We start from the raw sequence: 26,377 nt of genomic DNA, 5'->3' as shown, positions 1-26,377 counted from the left end.
TAAATAATTACATTTAATTCATTAAAAAAAAATTTTTTTAAATATAAATAACGTAATTTGAATATAATTAAAATATTACATATTTTATTTACATAATTAAAATACATAATTAAATATGTAATTAAATGGAACTTAATATAATGGGCATATCAACTGATAATTAGGGTGTTTTATTGATTTTGTAACTATTTAATAACTGTTCTCATGCGAAAAACCTTTTCCTGGAATATTCACATTTTTCAAATTCACAGAGAACATCCAAATATTTCTCCCAAATATCAGTAAGTAATTACCATGCCAACAGCTGTAAGTTAAGCTTGTGGACTGGTCAAGATGGCTTGCTTTTTTTGTCCACCATCAAAGATTACGCTGCATTCTGCAAACGGTTGCAGCATTTGCTCAAAGATAAAATCTGACAAGGACCTTCCATATGTCCCATTTGAGCCATAATGCTCTACTGTAGTTCAGAAAGTGTGTCTGGAATATGTCTGTCTGTCAGTCTATGAAATCTGTTTACAAAGCAAAGTAATAGCTTGATGCTTTTTTGTTTTATTAGAACAAACTCTTAAATGCAAGTATTAAACATTGGCATGTATCTGTAGTGGAGTAGTGGGCTAAAGCTCATAACTGTTAATCAGAAGGTTGCTGGTTCGATCCCCACAGCCACCACCATTGTATCCTTGAGCAAGGCACTTAACTCCAGGTTGCTCCGGGGGGATTGTCCTGTAATAAGTGCACTGTAAGTCGCTTTGGATAAAAGCGCCTGCCAAATGCATAAATGTAAATGTAGCTCATCCTGCACCTAATCCACATATCTCCTGACTTGAGGAGAGGTGTGCTATTACTTTACCAATCATTTGCACATACAGTTTTCACTGGGCTGACTATAAAATAGGCAGTTAAATAAAAAATTAGGGATGTCCCGATACTGGTATCAGAATCGGGTCTGATACCACGCTCATGTAAACAATGCTCCGATACCATCTTAAGCAAGAATTTCATTCCGTAAACATTCAGCACACAAATTAAAGTCGCATTATGTCCTAGTGTGATTAGTATGTAGATTGAATGTGCTGCATGCTTCAAAGTGAGTATTTTGCTGACATCAGCTGCTCGCTCATACACGGAAATCACCATCATGAGCATTGTGCGCTTTGTTTGTAGCAGATGAGCGAGCAGAGCGCTAATTCACTTTTCAGGCACATACATATTACATGTTTATTACATGTTTATTTAAATAGCATCCTTTAGGGGTTTAATAATCACATCGGGTCATGTAGCGACCTGCTTTTCTGGAGGTGAGAAGCAACTGTCAAAACACAAAGAAACGGAAAGGGATTCACTCCAAAATAAAAGCTCAATTTGAATGGAAAAATGTATGACAGAAATAGATCACTACTGTATAGATATGTAATATTAACTGTTATACTACTACGAATGACAATAATAGTAATAAATCAATAGTAGTTGTATTATATTTAAGGAAACAAGGATGCTCTTGTTACGTAGTACTTTATTTGATAAATCCAATTCAATATGTTGAAAATGAATGGTTCTATTTTTATTTGATTATAGTTTTAATGAATTAATTTATTTAGACACCATTTTTAAGAAAATTTGAAATAAATGGGGGCCTGCGTAGCTCAGCCAATAAAGACGCTGACTACCACGCCGGGAGTCCGAGTCCAATGCTGAGTGACTCCAGTCAGGTCTCCTAAGCAACCAAATTGGCCCGGTTGCTAGGGTGAGTAGAGTCATGTTGGGGTAACCTCCTTGTCGTCACTATAATGTGGTTCTCGCTCTTGGTGGGGCACGTGGCGAGTTGTGCGTGGATGCCGCATAGAATAGCGTGAAGCCTCCACATGCACTAGGTCTTCGCGGTAACGCGCTCAACAAGCCACATGATAAGATGAGCGGATTGACGGTCTCAGACGTGGAGGCAACTGAGATTCGTCCTCAGCCACAAGGATTGAGGCGAGTCACTACGCCACCACGAGGACCTAGAGCGCATTGGGAACTGGGCATGCCAAACTGGGGTGAATAAAAAAACAAAACAATGGAAATAAACTGTTAATATGGAATTCAGGAAAAAGGTTCGACAAGTACCGAAAAGGACGTTTTGGTACTCATTTACATTTACATTTATGCATTTTTCAGACGCTTTTATCCAAAGCGACTTACAGTGCACTTATTACAGGGACAATCCCCCCGGAGCAACCTGGAGTCAAGGACACAATGGTGGTGGCTGTGGGGATCGAACCAGCGACCTTCTGATTAACAGTTATGAGCTTTAGAACACTATGCCACCACCACTACTCGTACCTGTTCTCAAGAAATAATCAAATAAAAATCAGGACATCTCTTAATACATGGTATTGGGACATCTCTAATACAAATCTAAAAATCTTGTAATGATACGAGATTAGTTAGCTGTGATCTTAAACTAATAAGATCTACATAAGAAGTCAGACGGCCTAATCCCTACATCCTTTAAACCCATACATATGAATGCATTATGAAAGATCCTGATTTAGACCTAAACTGTCATACATGACTTTTTACATACCAAGTAAACCATAGCAAACACATTGTACTCAGCCACATTTTTTATTTATTGAGATTTACTACATGTGATGTATTCGAATCAAAGTTGGCTATTTGGGTTCAGTTCAGTTGTTTCAAGCAGGAATTCTGAGGATATCTTTACTTCAAATGAGTTACACAAAACGGCATGATCCTCATTGAAAACAACATACTCTGATGAAAGTACCTTGCAGAAGTGTTTGGAGAAGGCCACCTGATTTGGACTGACACCACAATGCAAAACAAAAAAACCCTGATGCACACAAGCTTGTATAAATCGGGGAAAACAAAGCCCCACTTAAGAAAACAATTCCTAATTTAGATTTTCTCACTGTACTGGATCAGACCAGATGAATAAAAGTAGTGTAAGCCAGACCAAGTCTCTTAACAGATATACAGGTCAGTCAGGTAAATAACTTCAGAAATGAACGCAGCCCTCAAAAGAATCACATATATCTCCATCTAAAAATGTGGCATCTTAATCTCGGCTTCACGGTTTGTTGCAGCAAGTTTTACACTGGAAACGCAGAAAAAGATGGCCTCCAAATAACGCTATACATCATTGGAAGGGATGAACATCATCCATTTAGCATTCAAGAGTTTATCCCTTAAAGGGACAGAACATACAAAAATGACAATTCTGTCACCATTTACTCACCCTCATGTTGTTCCAAAGCCGTATTATTTTCTTGATTCCATGGAACACAAAGGAAATTTCAGGCATAACGTTATCCTCAGTCACCATTCACTTTGATTGCGTCTTTGTTCCATACAATGACAGTGAATAGTGACTGTGGCTGTCATTATGCCTACCATCGTGAGAATGAGAAAACGACGATAGAATTACATTTTGTTAAATGAACTATCCCTTTAACATTCACTTTTTCCTTTAAAGGAAGAAAGAAATATATTAATAAGTAGTACACATAGGTGATACGTGTAGTTAAAGCACACTGACTACAAAAATAAACAACAAATAAAGTTCATAATACATTTTAGACAATGAGCGGGCAAATTTTTTTATGTGGTGTACCGCAAGTCTTGGTCCTGGGTGTACTGAGTTTCTGCGCCAGCGCTTGCCAGGCCTGTAGCGGGCGAAGCGGTATAAGAAGCTGGCAGAGGGGTCGTGCTCGGGGGTGTGGAGCATTCCAGGTCGGCAGGAGGAAGTCTCCTCTCAGAGGCCTGCTGGGAGATGAGCTGCAGCAGGGTGGCTGCTACGTCTGAAGTTACATCAGAAGCTAAAGCTTTTGAGCCTGTCGCATCGGGCTTTGCTAATTCAGTATCTGCCAGGTAAAAAAAGAAAAAGGCAAAAGATACTCTTAAAATCATAGAAGCTCAACTGGTACAGCATAGATCATGGGTTGGTTTGATTCATTGGGATACCTTGAATGCACTGGAAGTCACTTTGGGTAAAAGTGTCTGCCAAATGCATAACATGAATTTACACGAATTCTCAAAACCAGAAAGTGACCGTAGCGTGAGCTACAGCATTAAAAGATGCCTAGGCTGGGGCACCCAAATTATTTTAGTAATATTACTACTAACGTTTTAGTTATTTTTTAAAAAGGGCTATCTTTTTCTTTTTAAAACGATTTGAACAAATAAGTGATTTTGACTGTTTAACCCCTTAAACTCTATCTATCTATCTAGAAATTAATTCATTTAATTCGAAATTAGATTAAATCTTAAAATGTTAAAATCCCCGGATGCATAAGTCATACGTGGTATCATTTGAAAGCTCAGAATCTGAACTTTATATAGAATACAATTATACATCTTTTGCATTTATTGCATAAATCAACAAAATAAGGGCTGAAAACCTACACGTCGGAAATAAGCGCCACCTAGAGGTACTGTGGTAGAAATATGAGTATGAAAGTCACATAGCACTTAAATGTACAAGTCATATATCAAATTAAAGCTCTCATTCTAAGGAATGTGACTACAGATAATCAAAGTGAAATATGATTTCTGTAAGACATCAAATACAAACGTCTCATATGCACCGATCACTGCTGCTGTAAGCCACAAATAGCCACAAAATTGACATCTGCTCTTACCTTGGGAAGTTTTCTACAAAGAGCCAATTTTTTACTTGTCTATGAGATTGTTTGGGTGAATAATCCAATGTTATATCTTAGATGTCCAAAACAAAATATGCAGCCAGGAGGAACAATATGCTATTGACTGTTGGTGATAAAATTTTACATATCATAACAGGAAAACCGTAGCTTTCTAATGACACAAATTAAGCTCTGAAGATTTTCTGTTTTAGTGGGATGTCCAAAATTAAAAACGTATAACTCCACAAAAAACATGTTTGGTATCTTTTTGAAGAAAACTTAACCATTTTTTTTTTATTATATATTTTATGATAAATTATGAGACTATTAGCCTAAAAAAATCAGCTGAAACAAATTAACAAAAATGTTTTTTCTGATTTGAAATTATATATAGCAAAAACATCTCCAAGTGTCCAAAAGCCTCTCCAAACAATAAAACAACTGTACACAAGACCTAATTACACATGCAAATAGAACAATGACTAAAGGTATGCGCTCTCTCTCTCTCTTAAGCATGCAGGCACAAGTAATGAGATCTCATTCAGATCCATTCTGTGTCATTTGGGTCATCATTGAGTCCGTATCATGTACATGGTGCCATCTAGTGGTGGCCATATGTAATTACAGTGAATGATCCTCTCTGCCAATATTTGGATGACTTCCACCTCTGGTTGCGATCCGAATCCTAATACAATTGGTTTAGCATTCCATGATGCTGGACAACTTACTATATAATTTTCCAATGAAGTCATCAGACGTGTTTTTAGCCAATTACACATTGTGTGTGGTGTGCACATTGTGCTTTGTGTGGATTAAATAATGATCTTTGCATATGATTGTGTTTTGTGTGAGCTCATTTGAATGAAAATGACCTCTTCCAAGTAATGGTTTTATTTTATGTTAAGTTATAAGCAAAAATGTGGCTTGTAAGCAAAACCCGTTTACGTGTAACATGTATGTCAAAGACATGTACTAAGTTACTACTTGCTATAATTTTTGTCTGTGACTAAAACAAATAGGCTGGATGTATTCTACTTTTGAGAGCTTTCCAATAACATATAGCAAATGGTAATTTGATCAATTTCATGTTTTTTTTTTTTTATATGTACAGTGCAAAAATATTAATAAATTATCAAAATTAACACTTCTAATTTGTCTGCAAATTTCAAAGCTCTTGTTCAGTTTTGATCATAATGTCTACATCCATTGTATAGAGCTTCTAAGCTTTAAAAAGATACCCATTTTGTGTTGGTCAAGACTGTAGTCAATAATATTTTGATGTTTTTCTCGGTGGGCCCATCAGAGCTTCAAAGGTTAAGCTTCTATTCCACTCATAGGTCGAGATATTCTAAGAAAGATTGGTTGTGGTGCATGATCTAAAAAAAATTGAATAATTGTCTATTATTTGTTTTTAATTAGTAGAATTTATTCTCGAATTTTAATTCGGTAGCAGTATTGCTTATTGTATATAAATACAAATATTCTCTGCATCAGTGTGGATGGAGTTTTCTTCATACACCTACAAAAGTCAGCAAGCTTTATTTCTCTTAAAGGGACAGTTCACACAAAAATGGCAATTCTGTCTTCATTTACTATTCCCCATGTTGTTCAAAACCTGTAAAGCCCAATGCCATAAGTCTGCATACAGGATGCGTCAAGCTAAATTTGAGCACTGAACATGTGCAGCCCAATTTTTCTAACCGCACATATTTGAACAGAGAGTTCAACAGAGTTATTTGCACTAATTAGTTGGTCCACAAGGTGGCAACACTCACAGTTGAACCATTGCTGTGACAAAGCAGCGCTAGAAGATGATGGAAACAGGAGACGAATGTGGAAACAACAGTGGATATGCATGTAAAAACACGTGTATGAAGAGATCAGGAGACACCTGCATTTGTATAACTCGAGTCTGATGTAAAACCTCTTTATGACATCTTTTTTGATGTGTCTAAACTCAAGAGGAAAAATAGCCCAATCTTTCATAGCAGCCGTAGCGTGCATGCCCCAACCACCCTGTATGCGCGTGGTCAAATGAAGTATACTTTGTGCTTAAAACGTTCTTTCTTCCATGAAACACAAAAGATGATAAATGAGTCACCATTTAATTTCCTTGCATCTTTTTTCCATGAAAGTGAAGTCTGCTTAACATTTCCTTTTGTGTTCCTCAAGAAAAAAGAAAGTCAGGTTTAGAACAAATTGAGTTAATTGGTTAATTGAGTGAACTCGCTTAAGAAATGGATTTCATCCAATCCTAATACACGTTTGAATGTTGCATAATTAAAATTGTAACCGCCTCATTTATGATGTGCATGGTATATCTGTTATCTGAAATTTAAAGAAAAAAAATGTGCGTACAGTTTGACACCTTTATTGTAATGTGACGCTTCAGTAGATGATAATTCTAATGCTTTAGCTCGGTTGCTTTTATTATTATTTTTATGCAAAGCCAAACCTAATATATGTTCGTGCAGAGAGGGCGATGCATCAAGTATATCTATGAATATGTTAAATATAGCAGAACTACTGTACGCTTATATTAAAATTGTATTAATTGGACATCAGTCAGTCACCAAGACACAATGGACTTGGTTGTAAATTCTGCTCTCTATCAAAAATAAAATAGACACCTTAAGGACTTCTAGCTGAATCATTGTTAAGAGATGCAGTTACTACGCATTTGTGCACGACTGATACCTATGAGATCGGGTGCAGTCAGTTTTTCTGAAAAATTGGTATATTCAGATTCAAACTGGAAAACAGGTGCAGTTTATCTTGAATCATCTATAAGCAACAGATTGTATATTTATTTAGTTTTTCTTTGAGTGTTTGTTGACGGAAATTCTGTATATGTATAATAAATATCTACAATTAATATGTAATTTTTATGAACAGTATGCACATCTTAATTACATAATGTTACATTCAAGTCAAGTGTATTTTAAAGGAATATTCCGGGCTCAATACAAGTTAAGCTCAATAAACCATATTTTTGGCATAATGTTAATTACCACAAAAATGTATTTAAACTCGTTCCTCTTTTTGAGATACAGTGAGCCACTAACAATGGAAGTGAATGGCGTCAATACGAAAATAAAACACTCACCGCTTCAAAGTATATCCGCAAGATGCAAACAAAGTGTGCTAACATGACTTTAGTGTGATCAAATTGCTTACTAACCTTTTTGGTGTAAAGTTATAGCCAATTTTACAACTTCGTTGCCAAGATGATGGAAGCAGTAAACCCTAAAACCACCGTAAAAAGTTAAACAACTTCACAGCTCAAATAATACACAACTTAACAACTCATTAAAGAGCTTTAATAAAAATTAAGCTTCACATTACGGATATTAAAACCCTCCAAAATTGGCCTCATTTACTTCCACTGTAAGAGCCACACTGTAACTAAAACATTATTTTTAAATGAGGGATTTTAGTAAATTTGTTTTTTTTTGGTAATCAACAATATGCCACAAATGCTGTCGACTGTATTGAACCTGGAATATTCCTTTAAATTTCCGAGGACCCCTAAAATAGATTTTTAAAAGGTGCCTTTTTAAAATAGTGCCACCAGCAGGTAAACCTTCATCTCCCAGACATCAAATATAACTGCAGTATAATTTTACAATACTGTAAATTTAGAGGTGTTCTGCAATGTCAACAAAATCATCTAGAAGCTAAATATAGCTGAGCATTTACATCAACTCTCAGGGCCTCCATATTATTTTATATTCTCATACAACACCATTATATTCTAGTGACGCAGCAGTTAAAATGGCAACTTTGTGTTGAGTGCAAAGCTACTCTGTAAAGAGTCTTGGGCTAGAAGAGGTTTATTAAACTAATATAAAAATGCTTTGAACTATTAATTGTGGATTTATTCAAAATGAAAGTGTGAAGGCTTTTAAACTGTCAAAACAAGACCAATATTTATATTCTACATGAGCATAGATGTGTTCCTGTTACTCATGTGTTGAGCTGAGTTATACACAAAATCCTGATTGTACACTCAGAATTTTGGTGGTTTCTCACGGCAACAAACTGCCTAGATTCAACAAAACAAAAACATGAAATTCCAAACAAATTTAAAAATAACTAAATTTCAAATCCATTCAAAAATTAAACTCATCCAACCTTTCTCAAAGTAAACAGGACAGGATGAGGACAAAATAAAGTTAAGATGGGCAGATGGAGTCTACAGTGTAGCTATAATTTATTGGACACTCATCTCACAATAAGGCCTTTATTACAGTGTGTATTCACAGATTAAAACCCAAAAACTCTGTTTAGTGAAGAACAATGAAAGACTAAGAAGGAAGAAAGCGTTTGAATGAGCGAAATTGAACATGAGCTGATGGTTCCATTTGTGTTGGAGGATATCATGCAGATATAAAGGGATGAATCTCAGGAACTCTGTCAAGAATATTTCTAGGTCATATTTCACCCCCAAATTCAAAAGAAATAAAATAAGAAATTTCAGGGGAAAAAAATCCTATTTTTAGAACTTTTATTTTTGCCCAGATGTTTCACTTGTTCGTGTCACATTTTGATTATTCTCATTAGTATAATACAGTATTTTCTACTGCATTACAAGAAAAGAAAATACTGTAATGCAATGACTTATTTTTTGTTTATTTAAATCACTAAGGCAATACATCAAAAGCTACAATGATGCATACTTTACAACTGAAAAAACTTATTATAAAGAAAGATTTGCTTTAGGTATGATAACAAGTAATTTTGCACAAAAAAAAGAGAAAAGAAATAGGCTTTATTTCCTTTGCACAAAAGACAAATCCATATTTGTTCTTTTGATTTATATGAATGCGACCCAGACATGTTTTTAACCGGTTTCATGAGATTCACCCAAATTGCACCTGTGCTAGACCAGTTGCGATCCTTCTGTAGATAAGTCTGTGTACTATAAAGGAGACACATAAGTGGAGATGTGCCAAAAATTGCTTTTTATTTCAGAACTATGTTAAATCTGGGTTCAAAAGAACTTAGCTTACACACCGTGACCATATTTCCGTAGAGTGGGAGAGAACATACTCCGACATGCCATTTCGTATTTGTCAGTGAGCATTTTTTTGTTGTTGCACACAACGTCCGTTAGGCATTAACGCAGTGTGTGCATGACATGAAGACAGCGGTTTGTGATTTTGTTTCTATGAAAATGCAAGTAAATGCTGCAAGACTGTGGAAAATGACGTCACGAATGCAGAAAAAAAAACAAAAACATGACAATTTCTCTTTTTGTTAGCCTGCAGTCTTTCAACTAATTATATGTTTCCCCTTCATAAGAGTGTAGGAAAACAACAACAAAATAAGAGACATCTCTGCAAGAAAAACCTATAATTGCCTTGATGTGGGTGTGTCCCACATTACCAGCGACCAGTAAGGAACAACTTTTTAGCTGCAACCAATCACAGCATTCAACTACTCAGGTCCCGCCCCCCATAGACTTAACTAACACTTGCCCTCGCGATCGCCGCCTATGACAGAAGCTGAGCCACCTCGTGCCACGCCCTCTTCTGACCGGACTCCGTTGCTTTCGTCCGCCCCCGGCGTCGGGGCCTTTATCAGCTGCTCCAATAGGAGCGCGAGCAGGCCGGTCTGGTCTTCCTGGGGAACTTCTGAAGGCTGTGGGTTAGTAGAGGACTGGATTAAGGTGGAAAGCGGTTCAGGTGGCTTTGTGGGGTCTGGTTCAGGGGTGGAGGGGGCAGCGGGCGTTCTGGAGAGCAGCGATGTAGAGGCTTCAGAAGAAGAGCTGCGGAGATACTCGGCCATCTGCGAGATAGTTAGATTGTCTGTTCGGCCCTGGAGGAGGTTTAGTAACACCGCCAGCTCGGTCTGGTTCAACTGCTCCGCTGCGGCTCCCAGACCTGTGCATGTAACACACAGCACACAGACAAAGTTAACACAATAACAAGAACACACAAAATTGCATGAAATATCGCAAGACAGGATCAATTGCAGAAAACACATCTAGATGTAATAGCCTAGAGCGTTTCATCCTTCTATTGCATTCAGAATCTGCGTACACCTTTCGCATTCACGGGTCAATTTTGACCCACTGGAATTCAAGCTTATAAATCATTCATAACACAAAAGGTCTTCATCTAAAACTTTATTCTAAGTCATTAATAGGATTTTAACCATTCATACAGGTAAAAAGATTGATATTGTTGGCATGTTAACTGACAAAAGAAAAAGTTAATATTTAAAAAACATTTTTTAGAAATAATAAAAATGTAGAAATAGTTTGACATTTTTAAATATACTACAGCAAAACTAGTGTGATGCATGTTAAGACATCTTTTTTTAAATCAACATTTCTGTGAAATTTGGTCCAAATATGAATTTCCTATTATTCATAACTGCTCAAAAGTTGGTGGCCAAAATGTATGAAACCAACGTATTCTTTTTCAACTAAGCACCAAATCAATTGTACTAAAGTATGCAACATTAAAACATTTTACTGTTTATTTATATAGCAAAACCTATTATCTTTACTTGTATGAACTGCTGAATGTTGATGTGTAATCAGATGGCTGCAGCGTATAATGTGGACAATTTCCTCTTACAAGCCCAATTTAGACTAATGTGTGCATGAACTTTTGCTCTCGCCACACCCCCTTAAGACATTAGTACCTTTGATTTTGTTTATTTGCTATCTTTGACATCTGTCATGTCTGTTTGTACAGGAATATGCGTGTTTCTGTGTGTGACTGCATGTGTATGTGCATGATTGTAAACAACATACAGACCCAGTGTGAGAGAGAGTGTACGGGAAAGAGGCTAAATGTAAGTGAAGTGTTCATAAGAAAAAATTTAATTCATAGATGTACCCCAAAAACAAAAATCGACATGTGTATAAACACAACTGATGTCTGGGTCAAAATTGACCCGGGAACGAAAAGACAATTTTCTTAAAATGGTTATATCTCTAAAATAAATAAATAAATAAATAAATGGTGTATTTTGATAGTTTATAGTACTGGGTTTTTGTCAAGACTAAGTGGTAATTAAAAGTTATTAAATACCTCTCTTGGGTCAAAAATTACCCAAACACAATTGGAGGGTTTATTAAGGAGTAAAAATGGCACACTCTAAAAAAATACAACGTTGAGTAAACACACTTAAATTTAAGCGCAAGTGATAGATCTCCAGTTGGCATGCTCAGTAACAGATGCAACATTATGAAGTTCATAATGCTTAGCCTTAAGGCCCAGGTATACTTCATATGAAATCAAAGAACAAACAGATGTGACGTCATTTAGAAAAAAATCTGTCCAAAAAGGTGTTTTTGAGATTGTTTCGGTGGATCGTAACAGCTCGCCAGGGTAAACTTTTAGGGAAACATCTAACCGACTGCTAAACAACTTCTTGCTGCCATTGATCCACGTCATCTGTAGGTGTGACCTGAAGCTCCACCAACTACTTTACCTTTATCAGTCAGTTTTCAAGATGACCAAATCTGCATGCAGAATTATTAGCAAGCTGGTGCAAATTGACCAACATCTGTATGATCATTTACTTAATAGACATTTTCTAAGACCATGTCATGAGATTCTTTTTGTTTGTTTTAATTAGTCCACAAAAGGAATAAAATATACTCAAATACTCTCAAGTGCCCATTTACTCGTGCCATCTGCAGTGAAAGCCATTCACACACCTGTCTAAAGATAAGCCCATCACCATTCCTTTTTCTGAATTCAGAATATTAACACTATTTGGAGTAGTATCAGTGTCATCATTAATTACAATAACAGAATGTAACTGGCACATATTATATTCATGAATTCAGAATGTGAACAAGACAAATTAAACATTTTCTACTGCATATATATATTACAGTAAAATAGTGTGTTTAAAGCAGCTTCTTTTACTGACCGAATGTTAATTCTACCCATAGAATGAGGCATAGTTATTGATAACACATTTTAATGTCACACTAGTTTAGGTATTTGCATGTAGTGTCCTCAATTTAAATGCTCCTCTAAACGCCTACCACAGCGGAGTGGCGGTTGTCTGAATGTTCTTAAAAGTGTAGAGTTGCTCAGCTGTTTAGATATTATATTTACCCTAGAATGAAGAACGTCTCTGGAAGTAAATCGGGCCTTTACACAGTTCCCACAGATTTAGATTATTCTGCCACAAATGGCCTCAATAGGACTGAGCATCAGAGATCAAACTGAGCATGCTCTTATTTGGGTTGCCTGTAAGTTCTACCTTCACCACCAAACTTGGCATTGTATGTGCTCATCGTTTAAAAATGTAAGTTGCTCTGACTTAAATGGCAAAAAAAAAGTTGACTTTAGTGATTGATTTAAGAAATCACCCTTTTCAAAATTTTTTTGCAGACGCTATTATCAAAGCAAAAAAAGCAAAATGGGATTACAACTTGTATCAAGTCTGACCAAACTCATTCTGTTTCTGGCTTTGTGTAGCACCTGCATCTCAGGGGCGGCTGTGGCTCAAGAATATATATGATATTAGAATGCAGATCAGCTCGTCATTGTTGCACTGAGGTCAGACAGCACCCACAACAAAAACTGGGTGGCTAGCACCTTGCATGGCAGCTCTGCCACCATTGGTGTATGAATGTGAGTGTGGATGGGTGATTGGGACACAGTGTAAAGCACTTTGGTAACCTCTAAGGTTAAAAATAGCGCTATATAAGTGCAGACCATTTACCATATCCTTCTGAACGATCACAACAAAGAAATAATCAGCTCAAGTTTATTTATAAGTTCCCTGATGGCTGCAGTATGATCTTAACTGTTTGTGTGGCACATTTCAGCATGATGCTTTTTGTGTAAAAATATGGTTGGAGTATGTTTACATTGACACCAGAAAGTTGGATAAGACACAAAAGCAGCATTTGCATTTTCTTAAGTTAATGTAAACAGGGTCCATGTAGGATCGGACAGTGAATAAACTATTGAAATCAATAGCAAACTATATTTTAACATGCAAAACAGGTGCTCATTTCCATATAGTACATCTCAAAAGGTACAGTACAGTAGTACAAATAGTCAATTGTTTTTCTCTTAGAAAGGATCTGAATTTCAGGGAGACTTCATGACTTCACTCTATCTGGGACTGGTAGTCACAATCACATATCTGTAACCAAAGGGGACAATAAATACTTTTAAGTATGAATCTCTACCCGAATATCTACCTATCTGCATGTTTTGTTCCAGCCCAGCTCTACCTCACCTGACATTTTTAAGAGCACCTCTGGTTTAAACCTGTCATTCATGTCCCACCTTCAAGCTCATTGGCTGGGATGTTTGCCGGTGCCGGATGGGCAGATGAGGGTGGTGGGGGTGGACTCGGGGGCGGGCGGCTGTTCTCCACTCCCGGAGCTCCACTGGGTTCCTTTCTGGGAACTTTGGCAACGGGAAGATCTTCAGACACTCCGCTTTGCCTCTGTCGCCGACGCTTCTTACTCCAGAGCTCATGACAGTCCTGCCAATGAGGCAAACTACAGCGAGAAATCAGATGATTACATTGAATGATGGAATAGTGAGTGGTCAAAATAAACTGAATAAAGAGCATGTTTTAATTTAATGTTAGATTGTAGACATTCAATATATAACATTATCTGGCCTAGGGGATATAGTATTTTAACGATTCAATATTGATGATATATTTCTATATTGAGGTGTTTGTTTTAATGTTAAGCCCTTTTAAGCCATTTCACAACATGTACCCTCTCATCTTGACCAAACAGCCACTGTTGCAAAGTAGATTCAAAATATTAAAAAGCAAAAAGTAAAATACAGTTAAAAAATATAAATAATAATCCATGCTGTGTTTTTTTCAAGTGAACACTATTAACAATGTTATTTATTAAATAGAAATATCAGTAACAAGGCAATACACCAATTAAAACAAACCAGTAGAAATTTGTTTCCCCATAGATTTTTCCCCTATATGGAGTCTGTATGTGTTTACTACTCATTCAGTGACAAGCCAAAAATCAGTATATTTGAAAATCTAAAGTTAAATCACATAAGATGTGTGTTTGTGTGCTGCACTGACTCTGGTGGCGGCATCTTGCTGGGCTCCACATCACAAAGAAACTGACTCGCCAGGGCCTGCTCAGCCGTGCATCGTCTCGACGGGTCCAACGTCAACATGTGGTCCAGCAGTTCAAGAGCAGAGGTGGGCAGACTGCAACAGAGCAATTTTCATTATAAAGAATAAAAGATAATCATGGAACTTTTTCAGATGTACTGAATTGATAATTTGATATCTGACCATGGAAAATGTAAGTATATAAGGAATCAGTTGAAACATACAAGGCAAATTCTTCTCGTAAGCGTCGTCTGTACTGTTTCCTGGGTCGCATTGTATTGAAGTACGGCAGCTTAATGACATCTGGCCAAGCAGCAGGACATGGACTACCACACAAACGGCTGAGCAAAAACAAAAGAAAATAACACTGGAGGGAGGCAGCATTTCACAAAGTCTATTTTCCCAGCTTACAATTGGTTTTAACATTCATCTCAAATGCTGCCGGAACCCATTTGCGATCAGATGTTATCGAGGGGAGGGTCTGATTTAGTGAGTACACAGTGCATCAACAACACTAAAAGTAAATCCAGTTCAACGCCAGCACAGCATCTGAACATACCTGATCAACTCAAGCTGTAGTAGTTCTTGGTTGGCTTGGAAAATTGGTTTCTTAGTGAAGAGCTCTCCCAAAATGCACCTTTACAAAACAACAAAAACAACTTTATTACATGAACAGCAGGTGTAGTGTAAGTGGAGTTATACGAGACAGATAGAAGTGTCTCTTACCCACAGCTCCAGACATCAATAGCAGGCGAGTATCTCTCCTCCCCCAGTAGCAGCTCAGGTGGGCGGTACCACAGTGTGATCACCTTATTAGTGTATGGCCGGCTGGGAAAGACCAGTCATAAAAATAATACCACTACTGATTAGAGTCATAGCCAATTTAAGATGAGTTTTAAGTCAAATCTGTTTATTGCAGTTTGAATTACTGTGTTTACTATTAAGTCACAGGAATCTGACCTGCAGTAAGACCTCCTATAACAGAAAATCCTAAAGATTAACACTTACCTTTCCTCTGAGTTATAGAGACGAGCTAAACCAAAATCTGCCAGCTTGATCTGACCACTGAAAAAAAAAAAAATAAAGTGAGAGGGGTGATTAAAAATGCAGGACTCATTGTACAATAAAAAAAAATATATATATATATATATATATATATATATATATATATAATAAATTAATAGTGTGGTTGAAGTTAGTAAAATGACTGAAATCACTTACAGCAACTTTAAAATGCCAGCATATCATACAAAATATTTATTATTATGTTTATGCAAGGAAAAATACATTATTTGAACCATTACGCTGCTTATGAAGTCATTACTTAGCATGAGATGTTTGGTAAAAAAACAAATTATCATCATTAATACATAAATGACCCCATAATTTAAGAAAAACAATACAGCTATAGGACATTAATAACTGGAAAGATTCTAAGAATTGTTCATAGTCTGGAGTTTAATAGGCCAAAATATTAACCAAACTGAAAATAACAAACAAAATGAGCCGATATTTGGTCATATTGAGATTATCGGGATCAGCTGATAACGCTGCCCACTAGGCCGATCGATTTGGATTTGGTAGTTAGTCCTTATGCAAGCGCCAAATGTACAGACAACTACGGCAAAAGATAATGTACATTTTCTGCGTGAATTTTCAGTAAATATGGTTTAAATATTTCCGCAATTTTGTGCGCATCTCACTGGCCACTGTATTATGTTTAAATCTGTCATCAGCCCCTGCTATTTTGAAATTGGCATCGGCCGTTGAAAAACCCATATCAATCCACCGCTAGTGTTTAAGAGTATAGGTTGGTACCTGTTGTTTAGCAGGATATTAGAGCACTTGATATCTCTGTGTAGGAAGTTCTTCTTGTGGCAATAATCTAATCCCTCCATTAGTTGCCTCATGAAGCTCTTCACATGCTCATGGGAGAAAGTTACCAGTCCAGATTCCAGCAGGCCCATCAGGTCATGATCCATGTACTCAAATACCAGATAAAATGCACCTAAATCCACAAACATACATGCTCAATTTTCACACAAACAATTTTGAACTGTTAAGAGTAATTGTTACCTAATAGCGCTGCGCAGTGCTACAAATAGAAGCTCGGAGAAAAGGTCATAGCTGTGCTTTACCGTAAATAAAACACGGCTACGGACCAATTAACATCCAGCACCAGAACCATCCGTTTTATAATATGAAACAATGTGTGTTTCCACTTACAATAATATGTATGACAATACTTACAATACAAATGAATTAAATGAATTAAAATACTATACATGCATTTGTATTTAAACAGACCTTTGTCTTTTTTGAAGTCAAGGGCATCTTGTTTATCGGTGACGATCTCTTTCATGTTGACAACACTGCGATGGTTGAGCTGCCTCAGGATCTTGATCTCTCTGATGGCAGTGATGGGAAAACCCTCCTTTTCATTGTCCAGTCGCACCTTCTTCAACGCCACCAACTCACCTTTGAAAAACAAAACACATTACAGCACACCATCATCTATTTCACAAATCTTTACATCAGTCAACCATGCTTGACAGAATGTATAAATGGATTTAGATGCAAATAATTCAAATTATTACACTACACGTACAAATGTTAACACACTACATATGCTTTAACATTTTAATCGTGGTGTGGTGATTACGAGGGGCAAGAAAGTTTTGTCAATTATTGGAGAACAGCTTCACTAGAGCTTGAGCTGAATGATTTGGACAACAAAAAAACCAAACAAAAAAAAAGTGATTATTTTGAAAAAGATTGTGATTGCAATTTAAACTGCAATTTAATTATTAACATAAAAAAAAAAAATATATGTTTTTTTTCCCTGTATTTTTTGCATTTCTGTCGGCCGTTCAAATGCATGCACACTAAAACTCATATGCTTACACACAGATGAAAACTTCAGTTAAAGAGATGGTTGTAGTGATTTAAATGGCCAATTCAGAGTATTTTGCCTTTAAAAACTACATTTTGCAATCAGCCTAAATATTCTTAAATATTTCTTATTATTTTTTCTTAAGATACAAGGCAATAACTGCAATGATTGTAATGTGCTTTTTATTTGTCCATTAAGTTTCATAAAGAGCATCAGTGGACCAATTTCACGAACCTTCAGGGCTGCTAATTGATAAGAATGCCGATTATGTTTATTTGTGATTATTAAACTGCAAACGGCTGCGATTATAGATGGATAAACATGGTCTGTGCATTTTAGAATAACTGAGTGATGCACCGCTCTGTGCACTCGTGGAGGTCATGGGCACATGTATTTATCGCTTTTAGAGCAGTTCACATGCACTGTGAAATCAAAGTACAATAGGTTCAAGCATTTGTGTAATTCCAAACATTAGTAACCACAATTTATGAAATCTACAAACGTGGCACAGTATAAGAGAAAAGGAAGTGAAGACAACGTTTCACCAGATGCAGAACATTGTAAACTGTCACACACACACAGCACTTTCAGTGTCAAAATAAAAGCTCCAGTTGAAGGTGAAGCAAATAGGACAGAAATATATTACTTATGTAAAACCAATAAAAACATTTTGATAATTCAGTAATAAACCTGACTGGATCAAACAGTAATAATTATACAATATTAAACTGGCTTCCAAAAAACAGGTTGGTTTTGCACACCTTGTTTATTCACAATTTTTTTATATTAAAAACATAAGATGGTAAATAATGTTTTTTATACAGCTCATATGCATCATTGTATATACAATATAAAAGTGCATATAACTGTGTGAAGTATGCCTTCATTATTTTTAACTACATTTATAATCTGTGCCTTTTAATCAATGTTGAATCAACTTGGCTGTTTGGATAAATGATTCCTCTGATTTAAAAAAATAAATAAAATAACTTGAGCCATTTAAGAGCAAATATATAATTATCGAGATTATATATATATATATATATATATATATATATATATATATATATATATATATATATATAAATGTAGTCAATGAAAAATACTGAGATATATCAAGATATTTGCTGCCATTTTGCCCATCCCAACTGCCAATACAAACACTGTTCAAGAAAGTGTTCACAATTAAAGGGTGTCCTCTTAAAGCAGCGGTGGGGAACCTTTTTTCAATTAAGGGCCATTTGTGTATTTAAAAAATTATATACGGGTCATAAAATTGCTTACAATTTCTGCTTGTGGGTTGAAATTAAGGTATGCATTTCATTATGTGCTCACTCACCAAGATTTATTTATATATATATATATATATATATATATATATATATATATATATATATAAAAAAGGTTTCTATTATGCATTATTTTTTATTTATTTAATTAAGGCAATTTTTTTGCTTTTGATTTTTTTTCCTCAGTTGGCCTAAAGGGTAAAATGGTATTGCGGGCCTTATGTGGCCATGAGGCTTGACGTTCTCTACCCTTTAAAGGGTCATCTTTAAAAAAGAAAAATTAAATAAACTATAGAGTGAAACATAGAAAGAAAAAGATGATTCACATCACCTTCACATTGTATCTGCTCACTGTGTACCAGCTTTTCTCAGCCCACTTTTTAAGAAATGATTGCAATTATAGAATTGTTCAGCCCTACATGAGCCCAATTTTGAGTAACCCAAACTGCCAGGCTGTTTAGATATTTACACTCATAATTCACAATCAGGGTTTGATACTGGCACAAATAACTGGTGCCTGAAGCTACATTCAGTCAAGGGCAAAAACAGGTTTTGGTGCACATTTGTGATAAATCAACTCAAACACTCTGGAGTGTTGTACCAGTATTCCATAATTGTGTAAGAATGGCATACCATTCAACAAAAAGAGAAGGAACCAGACTGCACTTTTAAATCACAAACAATTTTGCAATTATTGTTGTTCACCCACTTTGAACAAGACAAAAAGGTAGCACACCTGTGTCTTTGTCCTTGGCTTTGTACACTTGGCCGTAGGTTCCTTCTCCAATAATGCCAATGATGTCAAACTTATCCACACAACGCTTCCCCCAATCACTTTGAGTCTGTTTCCTCTCTCCATATCTCGGACAGCAAATCCTGTGCACATTTAACATGGACACTTAAGAACTGCAAACTTCCGGACTGTTACCATACTTGTTGCATTTTCATTTTATTTTCTCTCACTTCCCCCTCTAAAACCACATTATGCTGACAAAATCATGAAGGAACAAATCAATATAATGCTCTTAGCAGAGTAATTGCACGTGACTAACTAGCACATGAAGGCAAATGAAGACACATAATGGATATGACAAAGAGAAATTGACATTTGCTGTTCAATAAAAGTTTTGGGTGAAAACTTTATGCATTCTTATTTTGATGTCTTGACCACATTTAAACTTCATAAACCTATAAAAATACATACATTGCAATTTCTACCATTTTGGTTAAACAAAACTCTTGAGAATCGACCTGGATGCAGAGTAGTGATACTCACTTTGGTCTCTTCTTGTAGGATGGTTGAAAAAGGGGCGGGGGCTCTTGAAAAGGTGACTGTGGTGGGGAGGGGTCTCCCCCAGGAAGCACCGGAGGGAGGGGCAACTCACTGAGAAGGCGAGTCCTAACTTCTTTTTCCCTGTCTTTCTCCTTCTCCCTTTCCTTTCGTGATGACCTTTGGGAAAGACTGATCTTCTTTGGACTGAGTGAAAAGAGAAAGGTTTATTTGAACTCAGTTAGTACTCAGGCCTGCTGTAATTGATTTCTAAGCCACTCGAGTAGAAATAATGCATTTTCAAAGGTTTTGCACAAACAGATTTAGGGGGTATTTACACTTAGTCACTTCATGCACTTTTACTGATCGGATTGCTATCCGATTGGATAACCACATCCCATTTACACTGGGCCACATAAATGTGTTTCCACTAAATGGATGAAATCTGATCTTTAATTTCTGCGCTAAATGAAAATAAATCAGTTCACGTCCATGATTATGCAAATGCTGGGAAGCGAATTAAAAAGATTTATTTATTATTTGATTCCAAGTGACTGTACACACTGTGTATTTTTCCCCTTGTAATTTAGATGCATTATGCACGTTAGCTGAGCTTAATGTCAGTGTTTAGTTTTGGTTTTGTCAGCGATTGGCATCAAATAAATTAAGAAATAATGTACGTCTCCCCTACAATGTGCATCTTTTTCTAACTTTGTTATTCTTTATTGTGCAACGAGAGTCCTAAGCAATTATTTATTTGCAGCCGCTACGTTTTACATTTTCCCTATACAGACGTAGCGCCGTTTTGGCAGTTAAGTTTACATATGTAGCTTGAACAGCCAGATGCATTTACACTTGACTGAGTTTCGTCTGGAATGCATCACAAACTAACTCAGGAGTATTAAGTTGAAAATAGTTTTGAAGACTCTGCCTGCTGTTCTACTCAGCTGCTGTTTGAAAGGAAGAAAGGCTGTTTCTCCTGTGCTGTCTGTATTGTCACTCACTTGTGTGTGTGTGTGTGTGTGTGTGTGTGTGTGTGTGTGTGTGTGTGTGCATGCTCCTGGAGTGTTGAGCTCTGTCTCTTCCTCGGACAGAAAGTCACGCTGCGCTGTGTTCGAATTTGTTTCGGTGGAGGCTGCTTTCCTTTCAAATCGGAGTCGTAATTTCCAAATTTCTAATGGGAAAAGTACAAAGGAACTCCACTTAATAGTGAATTTTCAAACTTGGAAACAAGGCCCTGTTCTAGATCAAGTGCTGAGGGTGCTACAGCGAATATTGGGTGTTAGCACCCACAAGCACCTATGAAACCAGGCCTGTTGGAAAAGCGTGCAGAAATCTATAACTTCGATTCACAGCGATGCAGTTGTGTGATGCCAGCAAAACTGTCGTCACCCAGGGATGATTTAGAGAGTCGTTATAAACATGAACTTTTAATTAGGGCTGTTGATTTAACCCATTCATTTAGTGCGATTAATAATACACAGATAAGCCAAACCATCATGACCTATGCCTAATATGTTGTTGGTCCTCCGCGTGCCACAAAAAGACTCTACAAGTCCCCTGAAGGTGTCCTGTGGTATCTGGCAAAAAAGACATTAGCAGCAGATCCTTCAAGTCCTGTAAGTTGCGAGGTGGAGCTGCCGTGGATTGGACTTGTTGGTCCAGCACATCCAAAAATGCTCAATTGAATTCTGATCTGGGGAACTTGGAGACCAGGGCAACACCTTAAACTCTTTATCATGTTCCTCAAAACTTTCCTGAATACAATGTGTGCAGTGTGGCAGGGCGCAATATCCTGCTGAACGTGGCCTCTGCCATCAGAGAATACCATTGCCATGAAGGGGTGTACCTAGTCTGCAACGATGTTTAGGCAGTTTCACGTGTCCCAGAGTTTCCCTAAAGAACATTGTCCAGACCATCACACTCCCTCTACCGGCGTGTCGTCTTCCCACAGTGCATACTGGTGCCATCAATTCCCCAGGTAAAGAACACACACGTACACGGCCGTCCACGTGATGTAAAAGAAAATGCAATTCATCCGGACCAGGCAACCTTATTCTACTGTTCCAAGGTCCAGTTCTGATGCTTGCGTGCCCATTGTAGGCGCTTTCGACGGTGGACAGGGGTAATCATGGGCACTCTTGATTGGTCTGCGGCTACGCAGCAGGGTGCGATCCACTGTGTAGTGACGCACTGTGTGTTGTAACATCATTAAAATGTTCTGTATTTGTGCCACAGTAGACCTTCAGTCGGTTTGGAAAGATGGGATAGCCTTCGCTGCCCTTCACGCATCGAAGAGTCTTGGGCACACAATACCCTGTCGGTAGGTCCTCAACACTGCTGACCGGTGCACCCCACAAGAATAGCAGTTTCAGAGATGCCCTTGTCAATGTCGCTCAGGTCTTTACTTAAACCCACTTCTTCTACATTAGATTAATTAATCGGCATGCCATGTAATTAATTTGTTTTAATTGATTGACAGCCCTGTTTTTATTAAAGAATATCCATTAATGAATCGAAGTTCCTACATTAATTTATAATAAAACTTGTTCAGCTAACATTTGTATAGGACAGGTTTTGTTGTGTGGATTTTCTCCCCTTTTCTCCTCAATTTGCCATGCCCAATTCCCAATGCACTCTAGGTCCTCGTGGTGGCGTAGTGACTCACCTCAATCTGGGTGGTGGCAGACAAATCTCAGTTGAAACACGGTTAATAATCTCTTTTGATTACTGTAATTGCTTAGAAGAAATGCTAGCATTGCAGCATCGTTTATCAGATTGGTTTCTATGAGAAGTCTCTGACAATAAAAATTTCAGCTGAAAATCACAACATATTTCATCTCAAAATTTAAGATAAGGCCGCTCTTTGACACATTTGTGTATAGTTGTCAGGTAGTAGTCACTGAATTTCATATTTAGTGAAAATTCACACCACGCCTAATTATTATTGATCATCGTTTTCATGATTGATCATTGCTGTCACATTGCAAAACCATATCAGACTATGCAATATTTTTTGGCAGAGATACACCAGCTTGTTCTCAGATTGCACTCTCTAGAGGCCAAACATGTATCTGAAACAATTATACATTTCAGAAATAAAAAAAGCAATGTAATATGTGGATTCTAAAGAATAGATAAAACTATGCTTTTATCAAAATACATGTTGCCTGCTATGCAGAAAGTAAATCATGCATATAAACCTATGGTTGCTCGCAAGTCATTTTATAGCTTAGAAGCTGGACTTTACAATGCATACTGGCAATATAACCTACAGTAACAAGTGCTTTTTAATTTATAATAATTGCATTATATTATAAAATATTATTTACTGTACACAAAACTGACAAACATATGGTCAAAACATCAAACAGATCGAAAAGGTCTGAAGTAGAATACAAATATTCTAACAATACCACTCACATACCAAATACACACCGCATAAAATCCCAGAGGAAAAAAGCACAGATTCAAAAGTTGTAAACAGATATATCTTTGTCGCTATTTTACTTGTAAACTCATGAACCAAACATATCTGAAAATATCAGATGTTCCCGATTAAAACGAGTCCAAATACAATGTGATATAATGTATATCTTTAAATAATCCTGGAGAAAATGTGACGCTACCTCAAATCTTTTCTTTATTATCATGGAGGACGGTCTCTAGCTAAAAAGCGGCCCACTCACAGCTGCTGTTGTCTGCGGTGATGCAAAGTATTGTTACCATTTTGGAGAGGTGCATGTTAGGCTACGCCATAACCCCCATAACTACACACAGCCTACACCATAGGTTCGACGCAAGTATAAACTGGCCTTTAGTACACCTGTTATTAAAGTGTGATACATGATCATGTAACTAAGAGCCAGAATGCACAAATGGAGAAAAACTGCCAGTGCATTTATTCATCTGCTGCATAATTCACCATATAATGGTAAAATCAATAAGTGTTCCCATAGTCCAGAGATCAGGGCAACATTTACATTTATGCATTTGGCAGACGCTTTTATCCAAAGCTAATTACAGTGCATTTAGTACAGGGACAATCCCCCCCGGAGCAACCTGGAGTTAAGTGCCTTGCTCAAGGACACAATGGTGGTGGCCATGGGGCTCGAACCGGCGACCTTCTGATTAACAGATATGTGCTTTGGCCCACTACACCACCATCACTCCATAACATGGGATGTTTTTGAAAGGACTAACATATTTGCCATCGATCAGACAAACAGATAGCCCCTCCTGAAAACCACAGAATTGGTGGACCAAAAGTTGCCTAATTAACTGAAAAACAGTTTTTACAATTTTGAGGGAATCTGAATTTAATGCACCTATTTACACCAATTCATTATGCTCATGTTTCATGAACAGTGCCAGGTAGATTATTCCTGTAATGTATTCAGGTGCCAATTACAAAATTAAATGTTAATCTGTTAAATAATCTTTTAGGCAATCAAATCTGATAAATTGGGGCCTGGGTAGCTCAACTGGTATTGACGCTGACTACCACCCCTGGAGTTGCGAGTTCGAATCCAGGGTGAGCTAAGTGACTCCAGCAAGGTCTCCTAAGCAACCAAATTGATCCGGTTGTTAGGGAGGGTAGTCACATGGGGTAACCTCCTCGTGGTCATGATAAAGTGGTTCTCGCTCTCAATGGGGCACGTGGTAAGATGTGCGTGAATCGCGGAGAGTAGAATGAGCCTCCACATGCGGTGAGTCTCCACGGTGTCATGCACAGCAAGCCACATGATAAAATGCGCAGATTGATGGTCTCAGAAGCTGAGGCAACTGAAACTTGTCCTCTGCCACCCAGATTGAGGTGAGGACCTAGTAAGTATTGGGAATTGGGCATTCCAAAAATTGGGAGAAAAAAAAAATAAAAAAATGTTTGGATTACCCATCAAAATATGCAATTTTGCTAAATCCAATCATTCATTATAAATATATGAATTACTAATAAACAACACTTTTCATTGTACATTAGGAAACAAAATCAAATGACGCTCGCTATTTGTCAGAGTAAAAAAGGTACTTCAAGCACCATAAAAATTACAGTTACTCAAGATAGAAAACAATGACAACATACTTGTATTTTTTTATTTTTTATTTATCATTTATGGAATTAAGAATAAGGATTGGACTTATTATCATCCAGCTTTGAAATCAATAATGAGAGAATCTCACTAGATATGATGCAAGTATTACCCTAGAGATGTACGATTTGTACCTGTTCATAATTATTCTTAAGTGTGGCCTGAACCTAGAACAGGTGCTTTTTCCCCATATTGAATGGGCCGAAGTGCATTTGCATGGTGCGAAAGCACACAGATGCATGTGACAGTCACCTCTGAAATGTTTATATAAAAACATGTGTTTATACAGAAGTGTGTGTAAAATTATGAACAGGTGGACGAGGGCTTGTTTGAAATATTTTCTCATTTATTTGTGCATTATTTTAGAAACTAAATTTAAAACAGAAACCATATGCCCTGTGTGTATGTGTGTCACATTTTAATGCACGAATAAGGGAACTTTAAGCAAATACATAAATGCGATGTACAGCGCATTTGTGTGTCTTTCAGATGAACTCCTATCTTCACTGAGCTACAATGCGGACATCACCTAGAGCAGCTCCTGTCCGGAAGAGTGCATGAAGCGCACTCTGATGTGTCGTTGTCAGGTACACGACAAACTCCCACAGAAAAATAAAGAACAAATATAAATTTGATAGTGAATGTAAAGCACTTCGGCTTTACTTAACAATTGTGTAATGGAAAATATTTCTGGGCATGTAGTGTTAATGACACACAGTGACAGAGGTGAGGAGATGCACGCTTATTCTATTAGTGTAGATCAAATGAAACAATCTTAAATGTTTTGCTTCATGAGAATAAGAACAGAAATATTTTACTATTGCATAACAAAATATAAAATAATATTATATAATATAAATATAATAAAATATATATTTATATAATGTATATATAAAAAAGTAAATCTATATTTTAAACGAGTTCCAAAAACACCAGTGTAAATGTAAAATTGAACAAAAATAAAGTTAAACAAAAAGAAGCCTTAAAATGAAATAATATCCCCATTTTATTATTTAAATTATATATTTGAAAGTAAATAGTTGTATGAAACACACTTGAACCTTAATAAATTTGACAATTTATGACAATTCATTTTGAAA

General features: G+C 36.7%; 1 protein-coding gene across 1 annotated transcript in view; it reads right to left on the bottom strand.

The window, feature by feature from the left end:
* Positions 1-2,594: 2,594 nt before the first annotated feature.
* LOC127619642 (cyclin-dependent kinase 12-like) overlaps positions 2,595-26,377 on the bottom strand; it is a 36,794-nt gene continuing 13,011 nt past the window's right edge. Inside the window, exons 3-14 of the mRNA XM_052092582.1 lie at positions 20,194-20,394; positions 19,654-19,793; positions 17,043-17,213; positions 16,554-16,743; positions 15,744-15,800; positions 15,462-15,563; positions 15,295-15,372; positions 14,960-15,076; positions 14,700-14,831; positions 13,922-14,139; positions 10,127-10,531; positions 2,595-3,866 (exon numbers count right to left, since the gene is read on the bottom strand). Coding sequence (XP_051948542.1) covers positions 3,604-3,866; positions 10,127-10,531; positions 13,922-14,139; positions 14,700-14,831; positions 14,960-15,076; positions 15,295-15,372; positions 15,462-15,563; positions 15,744-15,800; positions 16,554-16,743; positions 17,043-17,213; positions 19,654-19,793; positions 20,194-20,394 — 2,074 coding nt within the window. The 3' untranslated portion in view covers positions 2,595-3,603. The remainder of the gene's footprint in view (positions 3,867-10,126; positions 10,532-13,921; positions 14,140-14,699; positions 14,832-14,959; positions 15,077-15,294; positions 15,373-15,461; positions 15,564-15,743; positions 15,801-16,553; positions 16,744-17,042; positions 17,214-19,653; positions 19,794-20,193; positions 20,395-26,377) is intronic.

The sequence above is a fragment of the Xyrauchen texanus genome, chromosome 26 (assembly GCF_025860055.1).
Source record: "Xyrauchen texanus isolate HMW12.3.18 chromosome 26, RBS_HiC_50CHRs, whole genome shotgun sequence".
Lineage (NCBI taxonomy): Eukaryota > Metazoa > Chordata > Actinopteri > Cypriniformes > Catostomidae > Xyrauchen > Xyrauchen texanus.
This window is presented reverse-complemented; position numbering and strand designations above follow the sequence as displayed.